Source organism: Cottoperca gobio, chromosome 8 (genome assembly GCF_900634415.1).
Source record: "Cottoperca gobio chromosome 8, fCotGob3.1, whole genome shotgun sequence".
Classification (NCBI taxonomy): Eukaryota; Metazoa; Chordata; class Actinopteri; order Perciformes; family Bovichtidae; genus Cottoperca; species Cottoperca gobio.
In genome coordinates this window covers 9,244,753-9,258,102 of record NC_041362.1, presented here as the reverse complement: position 1 = coordinate 9,258,102, position 13,350 = coordinate 9,244,753, and the positions used below count along the sequence as shown (strand labels likewise).

The 13,350-nt window shown below is 42.0% G+C and overlaps 1 protein-coding gene and 1 long non-coding RNA gene across 2 annotated transcripts; one reads left to right on the top strand and one right to left on the bottom strand.

Moving 5' to 3' along the window:
* The first annotated feature begins 2,276 nt into the window (after positions 1–2,276).
* On the top strand, positions 2,277–5,530 carry LOC115012303 (cytochrome P450 2K1-like). The gene is given in 10 exon segments (XM_029437856.1): positions 2,277–2,786; positions 2,966–3,128; positions 3,209–3,358; positions 3,453–3,613; positions 3,789–3,822; positions 3,825–3,967; positions 4,326–4,467; positions 4,557–4,741; positions 4,859–5,000; positions 5,080–5,530. Coding segments are annotated over 10 exon segments (1,506 nt in total). The 5' UTR covers positions 2,277–2,588; the 3' UTR covers positions 5,268–5,530.
* An 854-nt stretch (positions 5,531–6,384) lies between these two features.
* On the bottom strand, positions 6,385–10,070 carry LOC115012304 (uncharacterized). The gene is made up of 3 exons (XR_003832658.1): positions 10,011–10,070; positions 9,779–9,902; positions 6,385–8,545 (listed from the first exon to the last, which is right to left on the bottom strand). It is a non-coding gene; the product is annotated as an uncharacterized LOC115012304 (long non-coding RNA).
* Positions 10,071–13,350: the final 3,280 nt, after the last annotated feature.

The window sequence follows — 13,350 nt, the reverse complement described above, 5'->3', positions numbered from 1 at the left end:
GATGCCCCGTGTGGTGAGAGTGTCTCTATATGCGACGTTTTCATTATTGATCCGTTCTGGATGTTTCAAGACGTGTTCAAATGTTACTTACTCTGATTTTGCATCGTCAGTTGGACCTATATGTGGGCTGGAATTGTTTGCAGAACAGAGTCAATTGTACCCCAAAATCACCTCCTCCATTTTCAGTGGCGGGGAGGTGGTGTAGAGCATCCTTCATGTCATCTAATGTCCAGGGACGGTAGACCAAAGCTATTCCTTCAGGTCCCATTCCTTGGATCATGGGGAAAAGTTGAGTTTTGTCATCACTTTTCTCATCCTCGTCACTGTCTGGTCTTCTGTCTCGTTGTCGTTGCCGGGTGTTGGGTTTTCCTTTCTTGTGATGGACAGGAGGAGCAGAGGCTTCAGGGGCTTCGTGGGGAGGTGGTTGTAATTGTGGTTGGACTGGGTCTGGGTAGGCCGGAGGTGGAACTCGGCGGCAGGAGTAGGAATTGTCATCCAACCCCGTCTTGTTGTGGTCTCACAACAAGATATCAGTTGGATACACAAAACACATCCTTGCACACATAGCAGTTTTCTGGTGAAGGACGAGTGAATGTTTTGCATAGAAACAGAAGAACATAAAAGTACATGAACATATAATAATTGCTATCACATTGCTCAGAGAGGTACATGTATTGGGCTCACGTGTGCCCTCTTTAGTGCTGCAGAGTACTGTCACCTGGTGTTTTTTCACTGTGGTTTTATGTCACATCAGCAAGACTAAATATGTTACACACATACATTACATACATTAACTGGACTATGGAAAGTCAGGACGCATAATAAAAGTGTCCGTAAACATTATATTGCTGACATACAGAGGAGATAGCAACAGTCACGCGCCAAATGCATGCGCTCAACCTAGTTTGCGAGGGATTGCGCAATCTGAGGTGAGGCTCAGCTCGTCACTGCCTCAGCTCATATCTCTCCTGTATCTGAACAGAAAATACGCAAATTCAGCCATTTTGACTATAAAGATTATCAAAAGTATTGGAATCATACAAAAAATGCAGTTATAGCACAGACCAGTGGACAAATAAATATTTAGATTTATTTTATTGTTATTTGTTTTTTTACTTTTCTCCCCTGACCGCACGTCCATGGTGTAAGGTGTAAATAAGACAAAGGTAGCCTATATTTGATCCGAAGTAAAATATAAAAATACAATTGTACCTTAAGTTGTTTGCATCTGTATGACAATATTAAATGTTTATCTTAGTATGTATAGTTTACTAGTAAATGCATGGAAAGACGCAAGGACACCATGCGAGGTAAGAGGAAACGAGGAAATGTGTTTTTAGATAAATGAGAAGTCCTTTCCTCTGAAGCGTCACGTGAAGCGACGTCCGTGTCTGATATCTGCGATCACAGCTGGATCAGCTGACAGTCGACTTTTACAGCTGTGGAGACTTTTGATGGAGTTTGTGTGTGCACACATGTGCACTGTGTAATAAAGGCCCAGTTATCACTGCCAGAGCAGCAGCAGCAGTCTGGTACCTGTCTAACAAACACCTGCACATGAATAACAACCTGCAGTCTGTCTTTATACGGAATACTGTGTCCTGCTAAAACGGGGACCTTTTGTACGGGCAGAATGCATTTATATTATTTGGGTCAATATGTTATGATATACTGATTGTGAACTCTTTATTTATATCCCAGAATATGCTTATGGAGTCTGTTGAAAACTGGACATTATTTATTAGACTTAATGTTTCAGGGACAATACATAATTCATATCAAACACTCAGGGATGATCAGCCTCACATGTGACTGAATGGAGATGACGATAAATAAAAATGTAAATGTAAAAAGTGTTTCTTGTGACAGACAGACTCTTTGATTCTCTCTGAATGTAATTGTATCTATAATAAACGTTAATGGGAGAAATAATAGATCATGAACAGAAAACTGTTTCTTATGAATGAAGAAAGTTGTTTGTAGTTTGTTGTTTGTGGTAAGCTAGATGTTAAATCCAACAACACATATAATATTAAAACAGTGTTGCAATTGAGTTTAATCTGGTGTCTGTCTTCACTGCGGTATTTCAGTGATGTTGAAATATAATGTATATATATATATATATATATAATAATATCAGTCCGATCAGCTGTGGCGTACAATCAATAACTAATATTCAATGAGGCGGCGTGTCGGCTGCTGAAAGACTTCTGTGTCGGCTGCTCTCGTGTGTCCTCGCTCATCGCTCCTCCCATGGGTGTATTAAATGAAAGGTCCTAAGAGCAGAAATAAGAGATTTGGGAGGGTCTTCAAGAAGGTGTTTCAGAACAACTTCCGGTCTAAGAGAATATATAGGAGTGAGGACCTATCAAATAAGAGACTTGGGACGATCCTTGTTCTACAGCCCCACCCAGAGAGGTGAAAGGAGGTTACATCTTTGCAGACACTTCAAACAGGTTGAAACCGCAGGTAGAAACTAGAAACGCTATTTGTGACAACCAGGGATTTATCTCTTCATTTAACTTTGGAAACAGCCGTTCAGTGAAAAGGTTTTCTAAAAGAAGTCAGATCCAGGTGACAGCAGAATCATGTTGGAAGATCTTTTCCAGTTTTCCATTTCAGTCTACTTGTCGGTGGCCATTATGGGCCTGCTGTTCCTCCACCTTTGTTACTCCAGCTTCAGCTCCCTGGACAAGAAGTTGGAGCCTCCAGGGCCTACACCTCTTCCCCTGCTTGGTAACCTGCTTCAGGTGGATCTCAAAAGACTCGACCGCTCTCTTGTTGATGTGAGAAATGTGTTGTATGTCTTTAAACTATTAAGTTATTTCCATTGCTTTGTTAGAAGGGTTATTGACAAATTGACATTTAAAAAAAAAAGTATTCATGATTGATAAGTGAATTTCAGTAAATTACATTTCTTATAGAGGACAGTGAGTCTCACTTTTACTTGCCTCCATCTTTTCAGCTGTCTAAAAAATATGGACCAGTGTTTAGAGTCTACTTTGGAATGAAGAAGGTGGTGGTCCTAGCAGGATACAAGACAGTCAGACAGGCTCTGGTCAACCATGCTGAGGAATTTGGTGATCGAGAGGTCACTCCAATATTCTATGATTTCCACAAAGGAAACGGTAGAGAGAAATGTTTGTTTGTTTGTTTTACTGGCCTTTTTCTGTCCTTGTATAAACAAGCCAACCACTCTTGTTTTCAGGCATAATATTTTCCAATGGCGACTCTTGGAAAGAAATGAGGCGTTTCGCTTTAAGTACACTGAGAGATTTTGGGATGGGCAGAAGGATTAGTGAAGGTAAAATAATAGAGGAATGTGGCTACCTGAGTGAAGAATTTGAACAACGGGAAGGTAACATGATCTTTTCTAAAACTCTGCACCTCTTTATATGGCAACAGTCCTTTGAATGAGTTGCACTCACTATCTAACTTTATCTCTCTCTCAGGTAAAGCCTTCAACAACACCCAGACTATTAATTATGCAGCTTCAAATATTATATCAGCTCTCATGTTTGGAAAGAGGTTTGACTACAAGGACCCTATATTCAAAGCTATGGTGGAAAGAGACCACGAGTCTATCCGTCTGACCGGAACAGCATCCATCATGGTACTAGAGAGGGATTTCAGATTTAGTCACTTCGGATGATTACAAAGAAAATCTAAGTCTTTATTTATATTTTCCTGTACACATCAGTTTTAATTATTTTATTTGGAAGGGTACCATCTGAACACTTCAGATCTGTTGGCTGTTAACATTTGTTCTGTATTCTGCCCCTTTACAGATATACAACACGTTTCCTTGGCTGGGCCCTTTTCTTAAAACTGGAGGGATTTGATGAAACACACGGAGGCCAACAGGCAAGAAACAAGGAACATAATAGCGGACCTGAAGGAGACTTTGAACCCTGAGATGTGCAGATGCTTTGTTGATGCATTCCTAACCCATAAACTAAACCTGGAGGTGAGGTGTCTAACTCCAGTGAATCCACTCCTAGCCTTATAACACTGATGAATAAATCATTGCGTATAATCCCTCTTCATGGTGGCCCTGAGAGCTCAGCACACTATAAAGTGATGCAAACGTAGCGCTTGTTGTTTAGGGTAGTTATTGAATTTGGTTATCCGTCAGTGGTGTTGGAAAATTACCTTTTGAGTTTTTTTTAGAGCTACAACAGTGATGCTGATATTGTTTGATATGGGTTTTGAGCAACTCATCTAAATGCTGCACATGTGCCGTCAAGTTGGTGAAGAGGTTTCTTCATTTGCAGTGTGTTGAGCTCTCAGGGCCAACGTACCTTTCTTTCTGTTTTTTCTACTAGGAGTCTGAAATAAAAGATTCACACTATCATTATGACAACCTGGTCTCCAGCGTGAAAAATCTGTTTGGAGCTGGGACTGATACTACAGGAAATACACTTCAGTGGGGTCTACTTTTCATGGCCAAGTACCCTCATTTTCAAGGTGTAAAAACAAACAGTGTTTCCATTTTAATCCTAATTGTGTGTACTCGTATATTGAGCCAATTTAATCTAAATGTTATGTGAGTGCAGAACAGGTCCAAGAGGAGCTGAGCAGGGTGGTTGGAAGCCGTCAGGTCCGAGTAGATGACCGTAAGAACCTGCCGTACACTGACGCTGTCATCCACGAGACACAGAGACTGGCCAACATTGTCCCCTTGGCCATTCCTCACAAAACCACCCGGGACGTCACATTCCAGGGTTACTTTATCAAAAAGGTCAGTCACACACACATACACACACACACACACACTTGTTTTTGTAAGATAGTTTCCAACAGTGCTTTGGTGCCAATACTTTCAATGATACACCTTCCGCTCTGCTTTTGCCTACAGGGGACTACTGTGTTTCCTCTTCTTACGTCTGTCCTGCATGATGAGAGTGAATGGGAAACCCCATATGCTTTCGACCCTTCCCACTTCCTGGATAAGGAGGGTAAATTTATGAGGAGAGACGCCTTCATCCCTTTTTCTGCAGGTACAACCATTTTGTCTAGATATAATACGATTCTAAAGATGTGATGTAGTTAACTTGCTGCAACTCTTTGTTCTCACAGGTCGCAGGGTGTGTCCCGGAGAGAGTCTGGCCAGAATGGAGCTTTTCCTTTTCTTCACCTCCCTCCTCCAGCGCTTTCGTTTCACTCCTCCACCTGGAGTTACAGAGGATGAACTGGATCTGACAGCAGTTGTGGGCTTCACCCTCACTCCTTCACCTCATGAGCTGTGTGCCGTTAGACGCCAATGAGGAAGAGAGCTAGAGCATGGCATTATAACTGAATGTATAATTGAATTCAGAGTATTTAGATATAGAGGATTTATCAGGAGACAGTTTATCTCAGTCACTTAAGACAACAAATTATCTGAAATGGGATTGAGGAAAAATGTATGTTTTCATAAACAACTGAAGTGACTGAGAAGCCTCCATCTTTAGTATGTGATTTTTTGTAATAAATGTGAAGGAATGTGGATGTATATGCAATATTTTTAGAACGGATGGCTACAATAACCTTCCTGCTTCTAGGCCACTATTGCAAATGGCAGAAATCATGTCATATTATAAATAAATGTAGACCTGTCTCTTCACAGTCTTATACCTAATGTTCATCCAAAATTACAATAAAACTCAGCTTTATACCAATCTTTTACTTTGGTCCCTGTGTTTATTTTCCATTAGATAAATACTGAATAATTAAAGAATACTGGACACTCTTTTCTTCAATGTCTTCTGATAAAGAAATATGTATAAATAGCACTCATTCTAAGGATTTTATAAAGGGAACATATATTTAAACTGCTTTAGAATTATGAGTTGGTCAGTTGACTGTCAACCCTAATGCTTTTTCTTGCTCACTTGTAATGAGCACATGGTTCTTTGATCAGCTGATCTGTCATTGCAACCCAGTTTATTTTGTCAAGAAATAAAGGAACACCTATTCTGTTTGCATAAACAGGAAGTGTCAATATGTAGAGAATTTAAATAGGTTTGGCTGATGTACAGAATTGTAATCTCGTTTTCTCTCATTTCTGTTCTTTTGCGTCTAAGAAGATTGTGAAAATCTAAAGATGGCTCTGCCTAAAATAAACTCAAAACCTGTGAGATGTGTTAAGTGTGGAAATTATGTTATGAACATGGATTTTGACTTCCTTCATAATTATAAGCAATTGACAGCACAAAATGTCCACTTTGTGACTATAACTTACTGTCTTACTCTACGCATATTCATGTACATGCAACTTTGTGTTTGTCTCCTGAGGAGGAGGCAGTAAAACAGGGTTTACGGTATGTTGTGGAATATTCTTCTATATTATAATGAAGTTCTCGGTGAGATGTTCAATAAAGTTACGGAAAACCAGGTTTTCGACTTTGACACTTTATTCTGAGATCTCAGAAATCGCAAGTCATACAGAGTGCGAAAACAGTCTGCTGGAGAGTGCTGAAGACAGACAGAAAACATGCATCATATATCGCACATGAGGTGACCTCGCAAAGCATTAGTTGCCTTCGGGACATCTGTCCTGAGCAAGATGTTCTTTTTGTCTCACAACAAGATATCAGTTGGATACACAAAACACATCCTTGCCCACATAGCAGTTTTCTGGTGAAGGACGAGTGAATGTTTTGCAGAGTAACAGAAGAACATAAAAGTACATGAACATAATTGCCATCACATTCCCCCCTTTTGATCATATTTGATCAACTAAAAAAGGACAGTCATAACAGTCTTGGACATCCACACATATAATTCATAAAATTATTTTAATATGCACTTCATAATGACTAGTCATGAGAAAGTAGCCGTTTTTGTGGAGAATAGTCCTTCTATTGCAAATGTCAAGGCCCATTTGATGCTGTAGCAACATGTTTCTACTTGCTACCATAAATGGAGTGAATGCTTGGAAACCCTGTGTAACCTCGAATGTGAGATTTTCTAAACGGGTATGAGTCTTATCGATATTGTGAGCATTATTTATAACACCCCACCAAGGAAATATACCGCTGAACCCTTTTTCTCCCGGAGAAGTGATCAAAGCTCATTTCTGTTGTATTCTGGATACTGGTGTACAATAAAGAATCTAAAATGGTGACCGCTGGTATCAGATCTACTAGAGTGCATGTGCCAGTCCATACTAGTGCCAAAGTCTGGTACAATTTATTTCCGCATAGCCAGACGTAATTTTATGGGGCTCCTGCTCCGGCATCAGAAGGCCAGGCTAGGAATGTTGAGGTGTGTGTGACAGAGGGAAACGCCATAGAGGAGTTTATGCGATTTGGGATATTAGCTAGTACACATACTGTTTTGTTGAATTTTCCGGGACCACAGGTACCGTTTAGGATCCGTTGACAATTCTTTGTAGTCCCTAAAAACATGCCTACATGGCTCTTCCTACGGATTATGCATAGGACATGAGTCAAATTCTGTAGGAAGCTAGGGTGAACGCTTGCTACTGGTGCATACATTTCAAACGTACTTGTTTTTAGCTGAGATGCATTTGTGGTGCGAAGGGTGGCATTGGACATAAACACACATAGTGCAGGTAGTGACTCTTTTGCGAACCACCAGGAGTTGCCTCCTTTCACAGGATCGGTTAGTGCTAAAAATGCACAGAACTGTTCTGTTTCTCTCAATGCCATTGGTCGTACAGGCAGGTTTTGAGTCAGACATATAACGCATGCGTGGCAGTGCTTCTCTGCAGCCATGGTGAAACCTTTGGTGAACCAAAAAGTTTTAACAGCATCAAACATCCCCCTTTTGACACATGGTCTAACCCATGTGTCAACTTAGCATAACGGGAAAAGAAATGTTTAGGGAGACGTGGTAGACCCTCGGGACTCATCCACACACCTGTGTCTTGAGTGAAAGAGGCACCACAGGAGCGCCACACAGCTTTTTCACGGTCCATGACATGCTTTTGCATGTCGTTTAGAGACGCGAAAACGTGCGCGGGCAGTTGGGTGGGAGCTGTCTGAGTGAACCATATACATCTGATCTCATAGCAGCCAATTTAGCAGCGGCGTCGGCACATGCATTACCTTGCGAAATGGGGTCAATGCCCTGGGTGTGAGCATACATTTGCATACAGCAATTCAGGAGTGCAATAAAATGTTCTCTATTAGCACAGCAACCAATTTGGAATTCAGAATGGGCTTACCATCAGATTTGAGAAACTTTCTATGTTTCCATAACGCACCAAAATCATGGACAACACCGAAAGCGTAAAGAGAGTCGGTGTAAATGTTCACAGCCTGACCTGCGGCGGAGCGGCACGCTTCAGTCAGAGCAAAGAGTTCTGCACCTTGGGCAGAATAGTTAGAGGGAAGAGAACCAGAACACAACACATCAACTGCAGTGACGACAGCGAAACCAACCCTATTTTTGCCAGTAGAGTCACGAGAGGCAGAGCCATCTACGTAGAGCTCCAGATCTGGATCGAATAGGGGCACATCACTGAGGTCAGGTCGTGGTGTGCAGGTGAGTTCTAATTCCGCCAAACAATCGTGTGAGAGATTGTGAGGCTCTCCGTCTGTAGGAAGAGGTAAAAGAGAGGCAGGATTAATGGTTTTATATGGTTGAACAGTAACATTTGGCATGTCTAATAAACATGTGCGATAGCGAAGATATCTGGCTGCCGACAAATGGCTAGTCCTTTGCTCAAGGAGAATGAGTGCAACAGAATGAGGAACGAGCAGAGTTAGTGGAGCATAGGCAACTATGTCCCTTGAGGCTATCAGAGCCTTTTCTGCTGCTGCGATTACACGGAGGCATGTTGGAAGGCCTGCTGGAAGGCCTGCTGCAACTGGGTCTAATTTGCCTGAAAAATATGCCACCGGACGTAGGTGTGAGCCATGTGACTGAAGAAGGACAGACGTCATGCATCCTCCTTTTTCATCTACTGCTTGCACAAAAGGTTTGTTCGAATCAGGCAACAACAACATTTTCATGTTAACAAATGATTTGTCTGCCTCTGGATTCCAGACTAGCACTGTGTTAGCGGTGGAGCCTGGAGTGTGTGTGATATCCCTAAGTGGCTGCTCAACTTGAGAGTAGTTAGGGATAAAACATCTACAGTAGGAAGCCATGCCCAGAAATGGCATCATGAGTTTCTTTGTGACAGGTTTTGGAATGGACTGTAAAGCCTGTATTCTTGGAGACAGCGTTTTCCCCTCTCCGGAAATGACATGACCTAAAAAGGTGACAGTTGGCAGAGAGAACTGAAGTTTAGACAGGCTGGCTTTATGGCCTTCTGCGGACAAATGCAAAAGTCTTTTATCAACTTCACACTGTTCCTTAGAGGGAGATGCAATCATAATGTCATCAACATATTGAATTACAGCCGTACCTGGAGTTAGTTGCACAGAAGCAAGACTGTCTCTTAACCCAGAGTTGTAAATAGTAGGAGATTCACAATAACCCTGACACATCCGATTAAATGTGTATGGCTTTCCATCAAAGGTGAACGCAAACCAAAATTGACTTTGTGGATCAACAGGAATGCTGATAAAAGCATTTGATAAAACAGAGAAATGAGAAGCATCAGGAGGAATTTAAGAAAGGATGGTGTGAGGATTCGGAACGAGTGGGGAGCGTGCATGAACAGCTGCATTCACGGCTCTCAAATCCTGGACAAAACACCATTCATCAGGTTGACCTTTGTCTGTGATTTTCTTTACTGGGAACATTGGTGTAGTTACAGGTGAGTCAGAACATGGGACAATAATGCCTGCTTTAAGTAGAGAGTTAAACACAGGTCTAATACCTTCAACAGCTTCACGTTTAAGGGGATACTGAGGTTGTTGGATCATCACGCCCCGGAGTGATAGGGCGTCCCGAAGTCCTTTGGAGTCAGCTGAGTCCATTCTGGTCAGTTCGTTCTGTTACGCCTCAGACACAGGGAAGGAAGACTCAATTGCACGACTCCAGACACAAGGGTAAAGTGTAGAATAAACCAAAACTTTACTTCCAAAAAACAACAACTCAAAAACACTCACAAGGAGGATATACAAATTTCTCTGAAACGCACACTTCATGGAACACTGGTAGTTGCACATGATCTCACAAGGATATGACCAGACGAACTGACACACGACAAAGGGAGACAGGACAATTTATACAAGAGGTGAGTGGGAACAGGTGGAAACAATCAGGGGCGGGGCAGACGCTGACGATGGTGGGAAACCACACAAAGACAGGAAGTAAACACAAGACATGACACAAGGGAGGTGAACTCTACAAAATAAAACAGGAACACAAATCCAGAGTCATGACACAATGTTAGGTGTGTGCGTCGGACACCAGTCAATTAAATGATTATTTATTTTTACCCATGGGCCTAAATCCCGCCATTGCTCTGTAGGATTTTTAGAAATCGAGATGTGTGGCTCAGCTTTTTCAATTTTGGGAAACTGTGTTTGTGTCGGAGTGAGACATACAGATATAGCACAACGTTTGGAGCTCCAATAACAGAATGATAGATCTAACTGATCATTTAAATTCTCAAAATACCCTTGCTCGAACTCATTGTCTCTATCAGGAGCGACATGAGCAGTACAATGCATATCTGTATTTTTCATGACATCAGCACCAGGGGTTAACCATGCTTTAACAGCGTAGTCAATAAGGCCCTTTGATTGTGTAAACGGAACCCACCACTGATAGACATACAAGAGATTACCAGACGTGTCCGGAGTGGAGTCGTTATACATAATAGTAATCGATCTGGTGACTTTTAACCCTGTAGGGGTAGAAGAGAGATTCAAACCTAGGCCTAAAATCAAATCACGCCCTGGCAAATTTAGTGGGCAGACAGGTGATAGGAGAAAACTATGTTTTATGTTAATGCCAGTGAGTTGATCACTGCATGTTAAAGGTTTAGTAAATAATTATTTTACTGTGTTCCCTCCTGCTCCAATAGAGAATATAGATCGACCGCTGAGTCTGACGTCAGGTAATTGAGATGCTTTAATAACAGAGTGTGTTGCCCCAGAATCAACAAGAAATGATAACACTTTGTTAAACACAGTTATTTGTATAACAGGCATTTTTCTGTATGCTTCTGTACTTAACATGGAATACGTTGCTTGTTTAGGTACAGACTTTAAAATGAGTTCTTGTATCTTTTGATGTATGAGTGATGGTGTGTGTGGTGTGTGGTGCATTGTACTTCCCTGTTCAGATGGCGGGGGTGGTGGTGACATCATCCTCTCCTGCCTCGCATGCCCCCTCTCCTCTATTCAATCAGATGGCTGTGACGGTTGGCCGCCCTGCCAGTTGGACTGTTGATTGTAACCCTGATGATGGTTACAATTTGGACCTCCTCCCCCTCCTCCTCTGTAACCTCTGCTGTTTCCCCAGCCGTGCCCACGTGATGACTGTTGTGGTTGTAATGGACAGTCTCTTACCCAATGGTTTGGGTCGCCGCAGTGGAAACATCCCTGTTCACTTGGCTACTTTCACGGGCTTTGTAGCCTGGGCTGAGAGAATCCTCTCCCTCTTCCTCTGAAACGACCACGCCCCCTGTCTTGATGAGGGGGTGCAACATTTGTGGCTACAGCATGCATGAGCGTGAGCTGAGCTTTTTCTTTTGATGCTTTTCTATTTTCTTCTTTGTTTTGGTTGTGCAGTTGAGCTTGTTTCTCATGGTGAATAGCATAACGTCGTACTTCGGCGATGTTAGCGTCTTGGCAGCCTATACATGTTTCTTGAACTTTGTCAGAAATGTCTTTCCTGAGGCCTTGGAGGAAGGCTGCTCGGAGATGGGTGTTCCAAACTCCTTCAGCGGCGTCGTCCTCTCAGATACCGCTGTTGTCAAAGACTTTGTGTAGGCAGGTGTAGTAATCAGGAACACCTTCGTCGATTTTCTGCTGGTTAAGCAGATATTTTTGTCATGTCAACCTTTTTTACAAATTGTTCTGCGAGATGCCCCGTGTGGTGAGAGTGTCTCTATATGCGACGTTTTCATTATTGATCCGTTCTGGATGTTTCAAGACGTGTTCAAATGTTACTTACTCTGATTTTGCATCGTCAGTTGGACCTATATGTGGGCTGGAATTGTTTGCAGAACAGAGTCAATTGTACCCCAAAATCACCTCCTCCATTTTCAGTGGCGGGGAGGTGGTGTAGAGCATCCTTCATGTCATCTAATGTCCAGGGACGGTAGACCAAAGCTATTCCTTCAGGTCCCATTACTTGGATCATGGGGAAAAGTTGAGTTTTGTCATCACTTTTCTCATCCTCGTCACTGTCTGGTCTTCTGTCTCGTTGTCGTTGCCGGGTGTTGGGTTTTCCTTTCTTGTGATGGACAGGAGGAGCAGAGGCTTCAGGGGCTTCGTGGGGAGGTGGTTGTAATTGTGGTTGGACTGGGTCTGGGTAGGCCGGAGGTGGAACTCGGCGGCAGGAGTAGGAATTGTCATCCAACCCCGTCTTGTTGTGGTCTCACAACAAGATATCAGTTGGATACACAAAACACATCCTTGCACACATAGCAGTTTTCTGGTGAAGGACGAGTGAATGTTTTGCATAGAAACAGAAGAACATAAAAGTACATGAACATATAATAATTGCTATCACATTGCTCAGAGAGGTACATTACAGTAAATGCATGGAAAGACGCAAGGACACCATGCGAGGTAAGAGGAAACGAGGAAATGTGTTTTTAGATAAATGAGAAGTCCTTTCCTCTGAAGCGTCACGTGAAGCGAAGTCCGTGTCTGATATCTGCGATCACAGCTGGATCAGCTGACAGTCGACTTTTACAGCTGTGGAGACTTTTGATGGAGTTTGTGTGTGCACACATGTGCACTGTGTAATAAAGGCCCAGTTATCACTGCCAGAGCAGCAGCAGCAGTCTGGTACCTGTCTAACAAACACCTGCACATGAATAACAACCTGCAGTCTGTCTTTATACGGAATACTGTGTCCTGCTAAGATGGGGACCTTTTGTACGGGCAGAATGCATTTATATTATTTGTGTCAATATGTTATGATATTCTGATTGTGAACTATTTATTTATAACCCAGAATATGCTTATGGAGTCTGTTGAACACTGGACATTATTTATTAGACTTAATGTTTCAGGGACAATACATAATTCATATCAAACACTCAGGGATGATCAGCCTCACATGTGACTGAATGGAGATGACGATAAATAAAAATGTAAATGTAAAAAGTGTTTCTTGTGACAGACAGACTCTTCGATTATTTCTGAATGTAATTGTATCTATAATAAACGTTAATGGGAGAAATAATAGATCATGAACAGAAAACTGTTTCTTATGAATGAAGAAAGTTGTTTGTAGTTTGTTGTTTGTGGTAAACTAGATGGTAAA